Source organism: Antedon mediterranea, chromosome 5 (assembly GCF_964355755.1).
Source record: "Antedon mediterranea chromosome 5, ecAntMedi1.1, whole genome shotgun sequence".
Taxonomy (NCBI): domain Eukaryota; kingdom Metazoa; phylum Echinodermata; class Crinoidea; order Comatulida; family Antedonidae; genus Antedon; species Antedon mediterranea.
This window is the reverse complement of record NC_092674.1, coordinates 5,927,076-5,949,168: the sequence shown is the minus strand read 5'-3', so window position 1 is coordinate 5,949,168 and position 22,093 is coordinate 5,927,076. Positions and strand designations below refer to the sequence as shown.

At 33.8% G+C, this 22,093-nt stretch overlaps 3 protein-coding genes across 3 annotated transcripts; all 3 read left to right on the top strand.

Annotated features, from left to right (window-relative positions):
• Positions 1-2,016: 2,016 nt before the first annotated feature.
• On the top strand, positions 2,017-17,216 carry LOC140048881 (uncharacterized). Its single transcript, XM_072093686.1, has 2 exons — positions 2,017-4,862; positions 16,380-17,216. Exon 1 carries the CDS (start codon positions 2,476-2,478, stop codon positions 4,363-4,365), a length of 1,890 nt encoding a protein of 629 aa, XP_071949787.1. The 5' UTR covers positions 2,017-2,475; the 3' UTR covers positions 4,366-4,862; positions 16,380-17,216.
• On the top strand, positions 11,923-14,001 carry LOC140048882 (uncharacterized). Its single transcript, XM_072093687.1, has 2 exons — positions 11,923-13,544; positions 13,800-14,001. The coding sequence occupies exon 1, from the start codon at positions 11,971-11,973 to the stop codon at positions 13,531-13,533; it is 1,563 nt and encodes a 520-aa protein (XP_071949788.1). The 5' UTR covers positions 11,923-11,970; the 3' UTR covers positions 13,534-13,544; positions 13,800-14,001.
• Positions 17,217-18,381: 1,165 nt separating the features above from the next.
• LOC140050186 (uncharacterized) lies at positions 18,382-22,091 on the top strand. Its single transcript, XM_072095265.1, has one exon. It carries the CDS (start codon positions 18,479-18,481, stop codon positions 20,456-20,458), a length of 1,980 nt encoding a protein of 659 aa, XP_071951366.1. The 5' UTR covers positions 18,382-18,478; the 3' UTR covers positions 20,459-22,091.
• The last annotated feature ends 2 nt before the right edge of the window (positions 22,092-22,093 follow it).

Below are 22,093 nucleotides of genomic sequence, written 5' to 3'. Positions count from 1 at the left end.
ATCTCGTGGTGAAGAGGTTTTACGACTTGTACTATGTGTTTGTGTAGTTTGTGATGTAATATTAATGTAATAATAACGTAATTATGTAAATTTGTATTTTACATAATTATGGATAGTAGGTTAGTCTTACAAATGGAAATTTGATTTCAATCAAACTTGGTCAATAATAAATGGAGTGTTTAAAGCTTAGCTTCAACGGTCATAAGATTTATCTGACTAGTTTCTATTTATTATATTTACCTCCGCCAAAGAGGTTATATTTTCACCCCTATGTTTGTGTGTCTGTCTGTCTGTGAACAGTCTGGAGGCCACAGTTTTTATCAGATTCTCACCAAATTTGGCCACAATGATCTATGCCCCAAAAGCTCGGACGAGTTCGATTTTGAGGGGAAAGGTCATAGGTCAAGGTCACAACTAACAAAAAACTATTTTACTGCTAGAGACCACAGTTTTTATCCGATTCTCACCAAACCTAGCCACAATGATCAATGACTCTTGTGGTTAAATTTTGAAGGGTCAGGGTCAAAGATCAAGGTCCACAAAAAAAAAGAAATAAAAAAATAATTTAAAAAAAATTCAGCGGGACTTGAACCAGCGATCTCAACTATGAGAGGCTGGATACATAACCATTACACCAAACTCTCATCCACAACTTTGTAGTTTGCATTTAGCGTATTTACACTTAGAGCTAATAAAAAAAATGTAAAAAAAGTATATATATATTTTCCGGGGACATTTTATGTAGGAGAATTTTACAGTAGGCGGAGGTTTGTACTCTCGGAGTACCCTCTAGTTGGTAGGTTGTTTTAGTTAAGCCAGCTATCGGAATAACCAGTCGCTACCTAGTGATGAACGTCAACCACTCCTCTTAGAAGATTGTCCGCCACCAGAGGAGATTAAGTCCGAAAACGTCTCTGAACCTCTTGTCAGCGTTTATATATTTGGTACCTTAAACATCATTCTATCAGTGACGCATATTGTACTTACTGGAATGTGTGTCCCTTTAATATCTAGAGGTATAGATAAATATCGAGAAGTGTTTTTCACAATGGCGTTCTTCAGATGTTTCAAAGGCACCTCTTTCAAAAACTGTACTTTTCTCCAATATGCACTCATCTTTACGATGTCTTCGAATATTATCAGCTGGATAGATAGTGTCGGAAAAGAAAGTTATGCTGTAAGTGGAATACCAGTGGAATATCAGGAACTGGATTGGACACCAAATAATATGTCAAATATGAACGATAAGGTCTTACTGTGCAACGATAAAATTCAAACTCCTCTACGTACATTCTTGAGCAGTCTTCAACCATTTTTGAAAGCGTATAATGTTATGGGTGCGAGTAATCTGCTGCACTATTGGATGAGTTTGCATCCCGACGACAGTAAAGTCACACGCACAAGGATGGTAGGAATTAGGCCTACGTACGGAACTACAACCACCAGCTACGAAAACAGAAATCACGTTGGAAGGCGCTGCAGAACAGTTCGCACGAGCACCGCTATGCCAGAAGAACGCAAAGTAAGCAATACTAACTATAACTGCTGTCAATGGATAACATTGACAGTATTTATTTTTCTACCATCTGTATTTATTATAGGTATGACAGAATTCTATACCTTTATCCAATATGATACATTTGGTTAACCATATAGACACACCAGCATTATATCTAAAGGCACGTAGCCTACATTGTTATACGTTATTTTTTAACATTCATTGTTCATGCCTTATAGAAATAGTTATTTGTTTATACAGCAGTAGAATTTTCGAATGATCTTTTAACACTAATGCTATTTAAAGTAGACGTCTTATTATGTTTTTCAACTTTTTGGAGTACATAAAATAACTGTAAGCATATTGTATGATTGGAAACGAAAACTACGAAATTTCAATCAACCGTAAAATTCAATCAATCAATCAATGATAGATCTAATGACGAAATTGGGAAATAACCTTAGTATACCCATTCTTTGTATTCTATACAAATAATGTACAATACTGTACTAGTTTCAAACTACAGGAAATAATTACAGTGTCAGTTATATGGTGTGTAGATTGAGAAGAATAAGAAGCTAAGAATAATAATGTCTTCACTTGGAAATGGAAAGGCAACAGAAAATGGAAATATAAGTGAACACCTGCCTAATGTGGAAAAGAAGCGACAATCTAACATGTCTCTTGGGAATGGACACTCAACAGATAATGACGTGTCTTGAAAATAAAAGAAAAACTTGGGGAAAGTCTATGTGAGTACCGATAGGAAGAAATAGGAAATAATACTTAATGATTTGGAATAACATTGAAATGTGGTCAACTGTAAATCAATGAGGAAGAAACAATGCATGAATTTATGATTGATTTTACTGTACAGCCAATGAGACTAAGAATAACACAAGCAAATTATCGAGATATTACATACCGAGACGGACTTTATTTCAATCTGAACGGAATTCTGGTCTGACCTGGAAAATATGTCGTCTTCTTCCGATGGAACAGCAGAAGACAGAAGGAAAGACCAATCTCCAAATGAAACTTCAACACAAAATGGAAACATTTTAACTGATTGCTGGCCTGACCTGGAAAATATGTCGTCTTCTTCCAATGGAACTGCAACACCAAATGGAAACATTTTAACTGATTTGGAAAGAAATTATGAAGTAACCACCATCACAAGTGATATCAGTTTTGTTGAAGATGGTCAGGTTTCATCGTTGATTGTATTTTTCTGCATTATTTCATTTTACATTGCTTTTCTGTTTGCTCTTTATAGTAACGGACAATATGCTGTACATAGGCACATTTTGGATTGGATTAGTATTACTAATTACTCTATTTCAATGACAATGATGATATATATTCTGCGAAAAAAGGTAGAAATTATCCGAAATCCTGAAGGACATGTGTTCTGTAATGATGAACGTAGACCACTACTCTTGTCAGGTCAGCATCCCGCACAAGATATAAGCAGAGAAACCTCTTCTGAACCTATTGCGGGTGTTTATTTGTTTGGTATTTGCAATATTTTTCAATCACTTATATACATTACATTGATTGGAATGTGCGACATAGATAAATATCAAGAGATTATTTATATAATATACAACTGTTTTCAAGTGTTTTTCACCTGTATCCAGATAGCATTCTTCCGATGTTTTAAAAGTGCCTCCTTCAGAAACTCTTCTTTGTTCCAATATGCGTTCACTTTAACAATGTCTGCGAATATTCTTTGTTTGATGTCAAGTACGGCAGAGGAAATAAAAGACGAATACCATGAAATGACTTGGCCATTGATAAATGTACAGCCAGCAAATACAACAGATAGCAAAGATATTGTTGCTTGGTGTTACAGTCAGTTAATGGTAGATTCTTCTCCGATGCAGACGCTATTGAGAATTTGCCAATCGTTTTCCAAAGAGTATAACATTTTGGCTGTAAGCATTTTGCTACACTACTGGACGAATTTGCATTCGAACGACAGAAGTGGAAACATACTAGATGGTAGGCCTATAAACGAAAACGTTAGAGACATAGTAGAAGTTCAAAGTTATCGCGTTAGCTGGTCACAATTACGTAATAGAACACAATACATAACCGCTAGTAACACCGAATACATAGATCATGGACAGTCCACGGAATTGACGACAAGAGGCAAAATTAAATGTATTCACTGTGTTGTAATCATAGGAATAATATTACTATGCGTAGCAACGATAGGTATGTCAGAGTTGTTTAATCTAATCCCACATAGTCACAGTGTCAGTACCATAGAAATATTTGGTTTGTTAATTTACAAATTCACCATGCTTATAGCAACAGAAGTTGGCAAAAAGCACAGTAATAAAACTCCAATAAAACTATGCAAGTCGCTAAGCAGAAGCGAACGACTACTTCTCTTCTGCCTAGTCGGCATATTTGTGATAAGTTGCTGTGATGGTATAGCTGCAACTAGTAATGTAATAATAGATGTCCAGAATCTTACAGAGAAATTTGAAATGGATACATCGGAAGTTGATTACAATCTAACTAGAGGGATCGGTCTGTTTGTAATGGCAGTTGTTAACATAGTTCAACTAAGCCGCCAGACAATGTTAATCCTGAAATCTCGAAGGGCTAGGAGCATGGACGATCATTCTAAAGTTATCATTCGCCGTTGTTTGATTTATTTAATGATAGCTAATGCCGCTCACTGGTTAGGCAATGCATACTTTTCTCCAGGTTCTGAAATTTACTCATCTGACCAAAACGATGTCGTTTTTGGAAAGTCTATTTTTGTTATTAACATATTTGTTTACCCGCTTGCTGCATACATTCGATTTATTAGTGTAAGTTTGCTTTACCAAATCTACAAGCTTTTGAAGTAGTACTACAAAGTAAATAAATGTAATTTTTAAAATGTTAGGTTTAACAAAAATTTAACTTTATTTAAGATCTGAATGACAGCTGATATAGTTCAACTCCCTGGTATAACTAAGTGTACTGGTGGTCATTATATGCGTGATCTCGGTAAACAGGTTTTACGACTTGTATGTGTTTGTGTATAGCTCTTACGTAATGTAGTAATAATAATGAAGTTTTTAAAATGTTAGGTTTAACTTTATTTAGGATCTGCATGACAGCTGATATATTAGGGTCCTTTTTGACAAAGTATACTAAAACTATACTAAATCAAACTACTATATACCATTACAAAAAATGTAAATAATGTAAAATAAAAAGCCTACTACTGTATTACACTAATAAATGTTATACTCAATTAAAAAGGAATGCCAAAACATTGGAATTGTATAACCAGGGAGTTCAACTCCCTGGTATAACTAAATGTAGGCTACTGATGGTCACGTGATCTCGTGGTGAAGAGGTTTTACGACTTGTACTATGTGTTTGTGTAGTTTGTGATGTAATATTAATGTAATAACAATGTAATAATAACGTAATTATGTAAATTTTTTTTAAATAATTATGGATAGTGGGTTAGTCTTACAAATGGAAATTTGATTTCAATCAAACTTGGTCAATAATAAATGGAGTGTTTAAAGCTTAGCTTCAAAGGTCATAAGATTCATCTGACTAGTTTCTATTTATTATGATATTTACCTCCGCCAAGGAGGTTATATTTTCACCCCTGTATGTTTGTGTGTCTGTCTGTGAACAGTCTGGAGGCCATAGTTTTTATCCGATTCTCACCAAATTTGGCCACAATGATCTATGCCCCAAAAGCTCGGACGAGTTCGATTTTGAGAGGGAAATGTCATAGGTCAAGGTCAGCTACCTAGTGATGAACGTCAACCACTCCTCTTAGAAGATTGTCCGCCACCAGAGGAGATTAAGTTCGAAAACGTCTCTGAACCTCTTGTCAGCGTTTATATATTTGGTACCTTAAACATCATTCTATCAGTGACGCATATTGTACTTACTGGAATGTGTGTCCCTTTACTATCTAGAGGTATAGATAAATATCGAGAAGTGTTTTTCACAATGGCGTTCTTCAGATGTTTCAAAGGCACCTCTTTCAAAAACTGTACTTTTCTCCAATATGCACTCATCTTTACGATGTCTTCGAATATTATCAGCTGGATAGATAGTGTCGGAAAAGAAAGTTATGCTGTAAGTGGAATACCATCGGGATATCAGGAACTGGATTGGACACCAAATAATATGTCAAATATGAACGATAAGGTCTTACTGTTCTACGATCAAATTCAAACTCCTCTACGTACAGTCTTTAACAGTCTTCAACCATTTTCAAAAGGGTATAATATTGTGGGTGCGAGTATTCTGCTGCACTATTGGATGAGTTTGCATCCCAAAGACAGAAATACAGCCACACGCACAAGGATGGTAGGAAGTACGTACAGACCTACAGCCAACAATTTTTACAAAAATCCCGTTAGAAAGCGCTGCAGAACACCACACAAAATGACCGCTATTCCACACGACAGAATAAGCCATCGCACAACAAACAATACTAACAAACTGGCAGTATTTATCTTACTACCATCTGTATTTATTATAGGTATGACAGAATTGTATACCTTTATCCAATATGATACATTTGGTACCATTCAAGTATTTGCGCTGTTGATTTACAAATCTACCATGATTATTGCTGTAGTTTTTGCCAATAAGTACTTTAATCAAACTCAACAACGATTTTGTAAATCTTTAAAAAGAAGCGAATCACTTCTTCTAACAAAGAGGAACAATTTTTAATTGTAATTTAATTTACAAATCTACAATGGTTATTACTGTAGTACTGGCCAAAAAATACCTTAACAAAACTCAACAATTGTCTAGTCCTAAGTCCTTAAGCCGAAGCGAATCACTTCTTCTCTTCTGCCTAATCGGTGTATATGTGTTGAGCTGCTGTGGCGGAGTTTCTGCAGCTGGAAAATTAATAGCAGATTTCCAAAATCTATCGGCGCAGAAGGTGGATATCAATGAATTTCAAATTAATCAAAGGATAGCAAGACAGTTCGGTCTCATTTTACTGGCAGTTATTAGCTTAGTACAAACAAGTCTGCAAACAATGCTCATCCTAAAAATTCGACGAATTAGGAGTATTGATAATGACGCTAAAGTTGTCATTCGTCGTTGTTTAAAGTATTTAATAATAATTAATGCCACTCTATGGTTGAGTAATATAGTTGTGTCTCCTGACTCTAAATCATGCTATTTTGATACAAATTATTTTATGTTCGGAAAAACTATGGATATTGTTTACATCACTTTCCGCCCTCTTGCCGCGTATTATCGATTCACTTCGGTAGATTTACTCTACCAAGCCAGTAAATCTTTGAAGAATTGACTAACATTCTAGTATAAATATTAGTTTAAATTATGTTTATTTTTAACAATTAATATCAATATTCTCATTGTGATTATAAGCAGCAGTTCTTGATTATTATTTTCTTAATTCTGGCAAGAACGAACAATCACTAAGGGGCCTTTCTAAAAAGTTTATTATTTTTAGTCACGTGCAACGCGACTCTACAGATCACTATGCCGGTCAGTTGGTTGGTCGGTCGGTTGGTCGGTAAACACTAACTTGAGCACGCGACTACAGCCATGTAATGGCCTTGTTTATATTATATTATGTGTTTATATTTATTTTTTATGCTACAATTGCATTTTACTCCGAATGGTACAAGACGTATAGCCTGTTCCATATAAACACATCAGCTTTAAATCTAGACTAAAGGCATGTAGCCTACATTGTTATACGTTGTTTTTTAGCATTTATTGTTCATGCCTTGTATAAATAGTTATTTGTTTATACAGCAGTAGAATTTTCGTATGATCTTTTAACACTATGCTATATAAAGTAGATATCTTCTTATGTTTTTCAACTTTTTAGAGTAAACAACTGTAAGCCTATTGTATGTTTGGAAACGAAAACTACGAAATTTTTGGGAAATAACCTTAGTATACCCATTCTTCAGGGCATACCTACACTCTATACATTAAAAACACATTGGGCCGGATTGTATTCAATGTACAATACTGTACTGTATAGTTTCAAACTACAGGAAATAATTACAGTGTTAGTTGTATGGTGTAGATTAAGAGCTAAGAATAATAGTGTCTTCTCTTGGAAATAGAAAGGCAACAATACCAAGAAATAGATTGTCTGCCAGTGAATATATCAAATAACAATAAGCCTATGGTGCAACGATAACATCCAAACTCCTTTACGTACATTCTTGAGCAGTCCTCAACCATTTTCAAAAGAGTATAATATTGTGTGTGCAAGTATTCTGCTGCACTATTGGATGAGTTTGCATCCCAAAGACAGAAATACACCAAACGCACAAGGATGGTAGGAAGTACGTACAGACCTACAGCCAACAATTTTTACAAAAATCCCGTTAGAAAGCGCTGCAGAACACCACACAAAATGACCGCTATTCCACACGACAGAATAAGCAAACGCACAACAAACAATACCAACAATAACTGGTAGTATTTATCTTACTACCATCTGTTTTTATTATAGGTATGACAGAATTGTATACCTTTATCCAATATGATACATTTGGTACCATACAAGTATTTGCGCTGTTGATTTACAAATCTACCATGATTATTGCTGTAGTTTTTGCCAATAAGTACTTTAATCAAACTCAACAACGATTTTGTAAATCTTTAAAAAGAAGCGAATCACTTCTTCTGTTCTGCCTTAAATATATTTTGTATCCATTCACTAACAAAATTTGTTTTCATGTTTTATAGGCCTATAAATAATATACCAATAAATACAGTAAAACATTTGCGATTTAATAATTTGTTAAAACTGTCACTGTCATAGTCGATTGAAATAGTACATGTAACGATACACCACTATGACGTTTATATTTTTTTGTAATTATTAATTAATACAAACGTTGAGAAGCAACTGTCAGTATTAAAGTGTATTTGTATATTAATGTGTTTATATATCTAACTGTACCCACACACACAGTAATCAATTCATTTGTACATGTGGTTATATATCTAAACAAGAAATATTTCTTACAAAAAACGCCGCGTAACTTTTTGACTGGGCAGTTGTAAGAACAGTCTTCATTAATCTAATATAATAGGTCGGCCAATCAAAACGCAAGTGAACAATTGGGACTTTACTTGTGATTTATGTCATTGGCCTGTCAGCACAGTCGTTTCTTTCTAGAATTAAACGCACAAACTTGTATTGGGAATAATGTATGTGGTTATTACTATCGCATTTAAGTATTGATAATAATAATAATATGGCTTTTGAATATATAATTACTGTCTGTAGAGTAACATTTATACATTTTCGGTTCGCGATCAAAGTTATATGAATGGATTTGTAATAGGTATTTATAATAATAGTATATGGGTTGTATTATTGCTAAGCTATCACCAAATCGCGTTATAACATTATTTCTCAGGGTTTTTTGCACCATTGATCAATACCAAACGCGTATCGGTATTATAGTTTTTAATGAATCATTACATTAATAAAAATACCCAATTAAATCAATCGCGTCAGTCCAATTCCGACTTATGTTTCGATCACATAGTTCTGTGTCTACACTGTCCCAACTAGTTTAACAAAAAAAGTGTGATGTGCCCAAATATGCTAGTGATATGCCCGAATATCGTAGTGATATGACATCGTCATGTCTATATAATATGGGCACATCATATTTAGTTTGATAGTATAGACAAAGCTTAAGGATTATATTTAAAAAATGTTTTCTTACATTTTGAAGGGAAGTATTTATTTGTTTATAAGCCCAATTTTCCAGTCTTAATTTTACATTTTGAAAAAAAGTATTTATTTGTTTATAAGCCCAATTTTCCAGTCTTAATTTTACATTTTGAAAAAAGTATTTTATTTGTTGATAAGCCCAATTGTGCAGTCTTATTTTACATTTTGAACGAAAGTATTTATTTGTTGATAAGCCCAATTTTGCATTCTTATTTTACATTTTAAATGAAAGTATTTATTTGTTGATAAGCCGAATTTTCCAGTTTAATAATAATGACCCCTTCCACAGTGCTTATACCATATACATTTTACATGATATTGACCGTGGGTTCTTTACGCCTCTGATGCATTTGTTTTTATTGTACCTTTTTAATAAATTATTATATGTTTAGGCCTAATCACACCCAATTTAATGAAACGGTCAGATTCCGATTTCAATTGAACGAAAGTAGTACTGTATTTATTATTCATTGATAAGCCAAGGGTCCCATGGCGTTAGCTGATATCTTGAGCATTTGACTCTTGTGTGAACCTGTAACACAAATCATTCTTCAAAATCTAAAGAAAGAACCTCACACGTCTTTTTTGTGAGTGATACACTATAGATATGCCCACGGAAATAATATGTGGACATTGCAAACAATCATAGGCCTACAGTAACAAACATAGAATGGCTAATAAGCATAACATTCAGACTTGCTTGTTTTCTAGTGGATTTTTATTTACTTTAGCATGTAGAATAAAACTAGTAACAGTGGCTATATTAATAATTATACTGATTATCCTTGATGTTATCGCGTCTAATAATAAAATATTTTGTTGTTGATAAGCCCAATTTTTCAGCCTTGATTTTACATTTTGAACGAAAGTATTTATTTGTTGATAAGCCCAATTTTGGAGTCTTAATAATGACCCTTCCACAGTGCATTTTACATGATATTGACCGAGGGTTTTTACGCCTCTATAGCCACTGATCAATACCATAATTAATGTACTTTTTTAAATGAATATTGAAATGTTTCAACATACCCAATTAAAAAAAAAACGGTCCGTTTTCGAGTTCAATCTTTTGATTAGAGAGGTTGGAGTTTCATTTTGAATTATAACATTGGCCTAGATTGACAGTCATAAAAAAGAAAGTCATTGTAAATACTTCCCTTTATGTTGACAGAGCCAAAATAAAGTTTTGACCATTATCGAATGATTATTTGACAGTGACTTATTATAATACCGGCCTGGTTGACAGCAAAAATGAAGTTATTATTTATTAAACAAGATTTTACAGATTTCCGTCTACATCTCAATAATACTGTATTATCAACAAAGGCTTTCATATAGACTCTCTTCTCCCAGACGTTTTTTGGGTCCAGCAGCTACCTATAAATTATAGTCGAGTTTCCAAATTCACAAAACTGTCAGCCTTAGATACTAAAGCTACCGCTATGAAACAGCTTATTAATGAATGTGTCCTCCTGGGACATAGCTGGCTAGAGCCGCGGCGCGAAAAGAAATTTGCGAAGTCAAATGGCGACTAAAAAAGGTTTAAGTTTATCCCCCAAGGGCCCATAAATGTTCTTAGTTGTGCTAAACCAAATAATTATACTGTACTGGGAGACTGATAGATTGGAATGTTCCATTCATCGCAAATCAATACATTTGTATAAACGTATATTAAATCTATCAAAATTGGCCTGTCTTCGAGATGTTCAACCGGGTTTGAACTATTAAAATCAATTATCGTAGAAGGAGATAGGTAAATGCGAAGCATCCTGGCATATTGTGTGCGGGTATTTTTCAAGATGGACATCCATTAGACAGTGTATACCACGATCGGAAAATACCCCTATTTGGGCCACATCGTTGATCATAAATTCGTTTTAATTGTCAATAACTAATTATCTAAAACAATTTAATTAGTAAACAGGGTTACATCAGGTGGTTAAAATCAGTACCGAAAGTACGAACCAACTTTATGTACAGTACCATCGAGTAAACATTCTAGAAGTAACGCGCGATTTACCGAAATGTTCCCTTACGTAAATTTATATTATATTGGCGTCAAATAAAATAAAATAAAATAAACAACTTTTTAGGGCTTATCAAAAGAGCATTAATTGTAACCATGGATGAAATCAACCATAACATTCAATCAATGAAAAACCTAAAAAATAAAATAGGGAAATAACCTGCCTTAGTATACCTGACATATAAATAAAATGCATAATAGCCAGCCGGAATATTATGTAATTGTACAAGTTTTCAACGAAATGATATAGTTGTACGCTGGTAGCGTTGTATGGTGTGATTTTATCGATCTAGGAAAATGTCTTTGTTTAGGAATGGAAAGGAAACAGAAAATGGAAACATAAGTGAATACCTGCCTGATGTAGAAGAAAGGCTACAATATAATAGGTCTTTGGACAGTACAGCAACATACAACAATGATCCGTATGTACAAAAACAGCTAGAAGTTAATATTGGTTCATCTGACGAGGAAATTTCAGAAATAAATCAAGAACCTTCATTTGAGGATAGAACGCAAAAATCAGGAGATCAAAGAACAACATGTGATACAAGCAGTTTCGTCGAGGATGGCCGTTTGTCGTCAATGTTCGTGTTTTTCTGCTTCATTTCATTTTACATTACTTTGCTGTTGGCTCACTATAGTAGCGGAGGCTATAGTATTCATGGGGACATTTTGCATTGGATTGTTATCATTATCCATTCGATTTCAATGATAATAATGATGTACATTCTGCGAAAGAGAAAATCATGGCAAGAGCTTGACTTTATTAGAAATCCTCAAAGACAGTCGCTACCTAGTGATGAACGTCAACCTCTCCTCTTAGAAGATTTTCCACCACCAGAGAAGATTAAGTACGAAAACGTCTCTGAGCCTCTTGTTGGCGTTTATGTCTTTGGTACATTAAACATCATTCTATCAGTGACGCATATTGTACTTACTGGAATGTGTGTCCATTTACTAACTAGAGATATAGATACCTATCGACAGGGTGTGTTTATAATGTACACGTTTTTCCAAGTGTTTTTCACTTCAGTCCAGATGACGTTCTTCAGATGTTTTAAAGGGGCCTCTTTCAAAAACTGCTCTTTTTTTCAATATGCATTCATCTTTACGATGTCTTCGAATATTCTCAGCTTGATTGATAGTGTCGGAAATGAAAGTCTTGCTGTAAGTGGAATACCAGCGGAATATAAGGAATTGGATTGGCCACTGATTGATTTAGAGCCAGCAAATATGTCAAATAAGAACGATAATATCTTAATATGCTACGATCAAATTCAAACTCCTCTACGTACATTGTTCAGCAGTCTTCAACCATTTTCAAAAGAATTTCATATTGTGTGTGTAAGTATTCTGCTGCACTATTGGATGAGTATGCATCCCAATAATGACCGAAATACAGCCACACGCACAAGGATGGTAGGAAGTGCATACGGAACTACAACCACCAATTACAATGACAACAGCCGAGATCAGGTTAGAAGGCGCTGCATAACACGTACTATTTCAGATTATAGAGTAAACGAACGCACAGCAAGCAACAACAAAAAAACTAACTATAACTGCTGTCAATGGATAGCACTGGCAGTATTTATCTTACTACCATCTGTTTTTATTATAGGTATGACAGAATTGTATACCTTTATCCAATATGATATATTTGGTACCATACAGATATTTACTCTATTAATTTACAAATCTACTATGATTATTGCTATCGTATTTGCCAAAAACTATCTTAATAAAACTCCACAACAATTATTGTGTAAGTCCTTAAACAGAAGCGAATCACTTCTTCTATTCTGCCTAATCGGTGTATATGTGTTGAGCTGCTGTGGTGGTGTTTCTGCAACTGGCAAATTGATAGCAGATATCCAGAATCTCACAGAAACGGCGGAAATCAATAAATCGCAAATGAATCTTAGCATAGCAAGACAGCTTTTTATGATTTTATTGACAATTATAAACATAGTACAAACAAGTCTGCAAACAATACTCATCTTGAAAATTCGACGAACTAAGAGTATTGATAATGACGCTAAAGTTATCATTCGACGTTGTTTGAAGTATTTAATGATAACCAATGCCACTATCTGGCTGAGTAATATAGTTGTTTCTCCGGACTCTAAAACATGCTTTTATGATACAAATTATTTTATGTTCGGAGACACAATGGTGATTGTAAATATCACTTTCCGCTCTCTTGCTGCGTATTACCGATTCACTTCGGTAGATTTGCTGTACCAAGCCAGTAAATCTTTGAAGAATTGACTAACCTACATGTAAGACTTATCAATTGAATAATAACTTTGAATACTGTATTTTTATTTTTAACAATCAATATCAATATTTTCATTATAATTATAAACAACATTATTGATTATATTTTCTTAATTCTGGCAAGAACTAAGAAGCCTTTCCAAAACAAAACCTGTTTAAGTCTATTATTTTTTTAATTATATATAGTAGGCCTATAATTATGTGTATATATTTATTTTTTATGCTATATTTGCATTTTTACTCCTCCAACTTTTTAGATTAAACAAAGTAACTGTAAGCCTATTGTATGACACATAGTATTGGGATGGATTGTATTCATACCCTTATACAAATAATGTACAATACTGTACTAGTTTCAAACTACAGGAAATAATTACAGTGTCAGTTGTATGGTGTAGATTGAGAGCTAAGAATAATAATGTCATCACTTGGAAATGGAAAGGCAACAGAAAATGGAAATATAAGTGAACACCTGCCTAATGTGGAAAAGAAGTGACAATCTAACATGTCTCTTGGGAATGGACACTCAACAGATCATGACGTGTCTTGAAAATAAAAGAAAAACTTGGGGAAAGTCTATGTGAGTACCGATAGGAAGAAATAGGAAATAATACTTAATGATTGGGAATAACATTGAAATGTGGTCAACTGTAAATCAATGAGGAAGAAACAATGCATGCATTTTGGGATTGCTGTACAGCCAATGAGACTAAGAATAACACAAGAAAATTATCGAGATATTACATACCGAGACGGATTTTATTTCAACCTGAACTGAATTCTGGTCTGACCTGGAAAATATGTCGTCTTCTTCCGATGGAACAGCAGAAGACAGAAGGAAAGACCAATCTCCAAATGAAACTTCAACAGAAAATGGAAATATTTTAACTGATTGCTGGCCTGACCTGGAAAATATGTCGTCTTCTTCCAATGGAACTGCAACAGCAAATGGAAACATTTTAACTGATTTGGAAAGAAATTATGAAGTAACTACCATCACAAGTGATATCAGTTTTGTTGAAGATGGTCAGGTTTCATCGTTGATTGTATTTTTCTTCATTATTTCATTTTACATTGCTTTTCTGTTTGCTCTTTATAGTAACGGACGATATGCTGTACATAGGCACATTTTGGATTGGATTAATATTACTAATTACTCTATTTCAATGACAATGATGATATATATTCTGCGTAAAAAGGTAGAAATCATCCGAAATCCTGAAGGACATTTGTTCTGTAATGATGAACGTAGACCACTACTCTTGTCAGGTCAGCATCCCGCACAAAATATAAGCAGCGAAACTTCTTCTGAACCTATTGCGGGTGTTTATTTGTTTGGTATTTGCAACATTTTTCAATCACTTATATACATTCATTGATTGGAATGTGCGAATCTGTAACTAGAGACATAGATAAATATCAAGAAGTTATTTATATAATATCCAACTGTTTACAAGTGTTTTTCACCTGTATTCAGATAGCATTCTTCCGATGTTTTAAAAGTGCCTCCTTCAGAAACTCTTCTTTGTTCCAATATGCGTTCACTTTAACAATTTCTGCGAATATTCTTTGTTTGATGTCAAGTACGGCAGAGGAAATAAAAGATGAATACATTGAAAAGACTTGGCCATTGATAAATGTACAGCCAGCAAATACAACAGATAGCAAATATGTTGTTGCTTGGTGTTACAGTCAGTTAATGGTAAATTCTTCTCCGATGCAGACGGTGTTGAGAATTTGTCAATCGTTTTCCAAAGAGTATAACATTTTGGCTGTAAGCATTCTGCTACACTACTGGACGAATTTGCATTCGAACGACAGAAGTGGAAATATACTAGATAGTAGGCCTATAAACGAAAACGCTAGAGACATAGTACAAGTTCAAAGAGTTCGCGTTAGCTGGTCACAATTACGTAATAGAACACAATACATAACCGCTATTAACACCGAATACATAGACCATGGACAGTCCACGGAATTTACGACAAGAGGCAATATTAAATTTATTCACGGTGTTGTAATTATAGGAATAATATTACTATGCGTAGCAACGATAGGTATGTCAGAGTTGTTTAATCTAATCCCACATAGTCATAGTGTCAGTACCATAGAAATATTTGGTTTGTTAATTTACAAATTCACCATGCTTATAGCAACAGAAGTTGGCAAAAAGCACTGTAATAAAACTCCAATAAAACTATGCAAGTCGCTAAGCAGAAGCGAACGACTACTTCTCTTCTGCCTAGTCGGCATATTTGTGATAAGTTGCTGTGATGGTATAGCTGCAACTAGTAATGTAATAATAGATGTCCAGAATCTTACAGAGAAATTTGAAATGGATACATCGGAAGTTGATTACAATCTAACTAGAGGGATCGGTCTGTTTGTAATGGCAGTTGTTAACATAGTTCAACTAAGCCGCCAGACAATGTTAATCCTGAAATCTCGAAGGGCTAGGAGCATGGACGATCATTCTAAAGTTATCATTCGCCGTTGTTTGATTTATTTAATGATAGCTAATGCCGCTCACTGGTTAGGCAATGCATACTTTTCTCCAGGTTCTGAAATTTACTCATCTGACCAAAACGATGTCGTTTTTGGAAAGTCTATTTTTGTTATTAACATATTTGTTTACCCGCTTGCTGCATACATTCGATTTATTAGTGTAAGTTTGCTTTACCAAATCTACAAGCTTTTGAAGTAGTACTACAGAGTGAATGGATGAATTTAAAAAAAAACTAACTTTATTTAAGATCTGAATGACAGCTGATATAGTTCAACTCCCTGGTATAACTAAGTGTACTGGTGGTCATTGTATGCGTGATCTCGGTAAAGAGGTTTTACGACTTGTATGTGTTTGTGTATAGCTCTTACGTAATGTAGTAATAATAATGAAGTTTTTAAAATGTTAGGTTTAACTTTATTTAGGATCTGCATGACAGCTGATATATGAGGGTCCTTTTTAAAATGACAAAGTATACTAAAACTATACTAAATCAAACTACTATATACCATTACAAAAAATGTAAATAATGTAAAATAAAAAGCCTGTATTACACTAATAAATGTTATACTCAATTAAAAAGGAATGCCAAAACATTGGAATTGTATAACCAGGGAGTTCAACTCCCTGGTATAACTAAATGTAGGCTAATGATGGTCACGTGATCTCGTGGTGAAGAGGTTTTACGACTTGTACTATGTGTGTAGCTCGTGATGTAATATTAATGTAATAATAACGTAATTATGTAAATTTGTATTTTATTTTACATAATTATGGATAGTAGGTTAGTCTTACAAATGGAAGTTTGATTTCAATCAAACTTGGTCAATAATAAATGGAGTGTTTAAAGCTTAAGTTCAAAGGTCATAAGATTCATCTGACTTGGTTCATGTTGTATTGAGTATCTCTGGTTTTTATTTATTATGATATTGGGTAGATTGTTTTAGTTACGCCAGCTATCGGAATAATCACCGATAACTCAATGACTAATTGTATCATAGTCTTAATTGTTAATAGTCACATTGCTAAATTAAATTAGAAAGCATTATTATCTTTTGTAATTAAAAATGTATTAGTCGATGTGACAGAATTTGTCGGTATATACAAATGAAATGGTTGTATTTCTTGATTTGTTAAGATATTTAGACGAATAAATTTACAATTAATTTGTGACGTCATTTAGATCATTTGCATTGAATTGATTTTTTTTCTAATGGAGTTAATTTATTTTACACTAAGAGAAAACGAAAGGTGTTGCATTTACCCTACTTAGGTTTTTATAATGTAAGTGTATTACTAATCTAAAACTATACTCAATGCACTACATACGAACCTAACGACAGCCTATTTAATACACATAATCGTATCTAGATGACTTGCGATAGTCGATTACAATATATATATATATATATTTTTTTTTTTGGCATGCACCACTTTTATTCAATTTCATTCAATCATATCATGTATATGATGCATAATAAACTATTGTACATAATTAATACATAATTATAATCATTTACTTAACTTACATTAATCATAATAATTTGTTAATTTTAAATGTTTAAGAGAAATTATACAAGTGTAAAAGTCAATATACTTAATAAACTAATAGCGAATAAACGCGATAGGATAAACAAAGTAAAACTTAAACATGATTGTTAGGAAGTGAAACCAATTCTACTATTGTCATATTATTACAGCGTCATACATTACACACCAATCCAAACACTTGAAGAAGTCGACAGACTGTCGATGAAGCGCCACTAAAGGTATTTGAAGTACTGTACTTTATTTTGGTTCAATTAAAAGTAAAAATTCTACACTAAATCTACACAATTAGAAGAAATTGGCAATTTTTACTATAAAAATGTAGTTAATTAGTACGCGGAAAACTTGCTTGTTCCATGATTGCATCGAATTATTGGCGAATATTATTAATCTAAATATATATCTTGACAATACATAACAATGTGCAAATAGAAAAGTATCTTCGTGCAATTAAATAATAATCAGACGTGAAACAAGTAATAATTCGGTGATGGTTGATATCAGTTTTACTGTTTGTGCTTGTTTTAAATAAAGCACTCGTAGCATATATTTTGAGTAGTTTGGCCAAAGATTTTGGTGGTGCATTTGTTGGCACATGGCGTGTCATACGTATACTTATTGAGCTGGAATCGACAGTACGAACAATATTATAAAAAAAGACAATAACTACTTGGGGAAAGTCTATGTGAGTACCGATAACCAGGAAGAAGTACACAATACACTTCATGAATTTTGGAATTACTGTACAGCCAATGAGGCTAAGAATAACACAAGGAAATTACCGAGATATTACCGAGACGGATTGTATTTCACTCTTATACATGAATTTGTTCGTTTTGAACATGAGGAAATAAGTTTTCGTATTGTGTAGACATAGAAACAAATATGTCTTCATTTACTAATGGAAGAAAAACGGAAAATGGAAACATAGTTGAATATGTGTCTGGTTTGGGAAGAGAACTAGAATCTTCTAATTGGTTTTCTGAAAATGGACCAGCAACAGGCAATGATTGGTCTGGTGAGGAACAACTAGAGCTAGAAGACATGTCTTCAGTTGACAGAACAGCAGCAGCAGCAACAACAACAGACGCTATGAGTATGACAACTGGTGAGTACAGGTCAGCTTTGGAGAATCAAGACAGAGACATCTTAGTGAAAACACGGCAAAGTTATGTCGAAGACGGTCGTGTATTGTCCATGATTGTATTTTTCCTATTAACGTCATTTTATATTGCTTTTCTGTTTGCGTTCTACGGTAGCGGACGTCATCCTGTGCATGGGGACACGTTAGATTGGAGTTGTATTATTTTTGATACAGTTTCCGTAACGGTAATCATATTAATTCTTCGAAGAAAAAAATCATGGCAAAGGTTAGACCTTATCAGATGTCCTAAAAAACAGTTGCTTCCTAATGATGAACGTCAACCACTTCTTTTGGAGGGCTCTTCTCCGGGAAATATTCACTCTCAAAACTACTCTGAACATCTTGTTGGTGTTTATATCTTTGGTATTTGCAACATTGTGTTAGCCTTGACAAACATTGTAGTTATTGGAAAGTGTGTTCCGTTACTAAGCAGACGAAAAGAAAAGTATCGCGAAACTGTTTTTGTAGCATACAACTGTTTTAAAGTGTTTTTTACAATCGCTCAGGTGGCGTTCTTCAGAAGTTTCAGAGGTGCTTCCTTCAAGAACTGCTCTTTTTTCCAATATGTGTTCATTTTAACCATGTCTGCGAATGTTCTCAGCTGGATGGAAAATATCGCAAAGGAAAGTATTCTTGTACTTGGAATAAAAGTGGAATATCAGGAGCTGACTTGGCCCTTGATACACTTACAGCCAGCAAACATTACGTCAAATAGCTATGATGAGGTCGTCTGGTGCTATAGTGTGAATGCACTGCTGGTACAAATTCCTATACAGAAGTTTCTAAGTGTTTTCCAACCATTTTCACAAGAGTACAATATTTTAGCTGTGAGTATTCTTCTTCACTACTGGACAAGTTTGCATTCGAACGACGACAGAAGTGAAAACATTGGCAGTGTAAGTGACACAGAAAATTGCGGAAGCAGACAGTGTGGACTACTAACCAACAGAACCCTACAGATAAGTACCGCTCCCAACGATAGCATGGATTGTAACATACCATCTACAAACAGACGCTGTTCATCGAGGGTGTTAATAATATTTGTGGTGCTTCTACTAATGTCTATATTTGTGATAAGCATGACAGAGTTTTATACTCTACACCAACACGACAGCGTCAGTATCATCCTAATATTCAGTCTCATCATTTACAAATCTACAATGATCATTGCTATAATACTTGCTAAAAAGTACCTAGATAAGAACCGGCTGAAATTGTACAAGTCGCTAAACAGAAGCGAAATACTTCTTCTGATTTGCTTAATAGGTGTATTTGTGTTAAGCTGCTGTGATGGTATATCGGCAACCGGCAATTTAATCGCAGATTTCCATAACCTTACAGAGACAGTTGTTGACGTCGATAAATCGGAAATTAACTATAGCATAGTTATACAGACCGGTCTAATTGTATTGACCGTTATAAACTTGGTACAATCAACTCTGCAAACAATGCTCATCCTAAAATCTCGGAGATCTAGAGGTGTAGATGATGGAGGTAACGCGATCATTCGTCGTTCTTTAATTTATTTGATGATTACAAACGTCACTCAATGGTTGATAATTTTACTCGTTTCTCCGGATAATGAAAAGTATTCTACTGCTACAAATGACTTAACGTTCGGAAACACTATTGTAATCATCAATATTATATTCCTCCCCCTTGCTGCATACTATCGATTCACTTCCATTGATTTGCTGTACCAGGCCAGCAAACCGCTCTGAAAGACGTGTTTGGACGATAACGATAACGATCGACGATAAATAGACAAAATATGCATTTTTCATACATAAAGCAAAAGAAATATAAACACTTTTCATTCTAGAACTATAAAATAACCATCTATGCTTCCTTGAATGAAAATTATATTTTCACACGTCCGACCCACGATTTTATAGTTTTTATTTATCATGACGTCGTTTGATTGAAATTTTTTAAATATTATATTTATCAAGACAGCATAAATGATTATCCTATAGTTTTAGAACGAAAACCTTTCTAATTTCTTTTGTTTTATGTAAAAAAAATGCATGTTTATATATTTATCGTCGATCGTTATCGTTCTAGTGTAAACGGTCCTTTATAAACTAGACCTACAGTTCCATACTTAGATTTAAAGTGAAAATATCGTTCTGGTAATGTCAGTTGTGTGTCATGCCCATTAGCTCATATAGGCCTACTGTATTCCTTTCAATTAAAAAAAGTATGTCGGTTCATTTTGTTATTTTGTGCAAAAGCATAATCTGACGGAACTATTACAAACAAAGATACAAAGAATAGGCCAAGATTATGGGATTGAATTACTTGAGTAGGAAATACAAAACATTAATATGTTTGTTGTAGGCCAAGTGTTTTAACTACAACATTCAATGTACATTGTTTTTCTATCTTTTGTATATACAGTAGTATGTAGTAAATATATGAATAATTGTAAAGCATTATAATTATTTCATTATTGTTTTGTTGGGTGTATTATTTACTTATATTATCTAGGCAGACTTATTTCATAATGGAGGCCTAGCTACCCGACCCAGTAGATATTCTACTTGTGGAGGCCTAGCTACCCGACCCAGTAGATATTCTACTTGTGGAGGCCTAGCTACCCGACCCAGTAGATATTCTACTTGTGGAGGCCTAGCTACCCGACCCAGTAGATATTCTACTTGTTGTTAGCTATATAATATAACAGATATCACCTTTTATATCGGTAAAATATAAGATTTGACATCCCTCGGGAATGATATTTTGCTTTTGGGAATATATTTCCGAGAGCAAAATATCATTCCCTCAGGGATGTAAAATCTTATATTTCACCTCTAAGCAGGCAATATCTGTATAATTATACTGCATGATTTGGAATATAAAGTACGGGAATTCGATGGACTGTAACATTCGATAAACCCAGAAATAAAATATTTAATAAATAAATGAATAAATAAGGAAACATTTTATAAACAGTTTATTACTCTATATTTATTCAAATCGCGTATGTACTCGTTTCAAACAACATGAAACAGTTAACAAGCTGGTAATATAACAAAAATGTAATTTATTTTTTACATAGTTCTGGATAGTAGATTAGTCCAGGGAAGAGTGTAATTTAACTCTTCCCTGGTTAGTCTTACAATTGGAAATTTGATTTCAATTAAACTTGGTCAGTAATAAAATGGAGTGTTTAAAGCTTAAGTTCAAAGGTCATAAGGTTCATCTGACTGGGTTCATCTTCTATTGAACATAGTATCTCTAGTTTTTAATTTATTATTAAATTTGATATAGATTGCTTAATTTACGGAGGATAATTGTATCATATAGTCTTATTTGTTAATAGTCACATTACTAAATTAAAAAGAATTCTTATA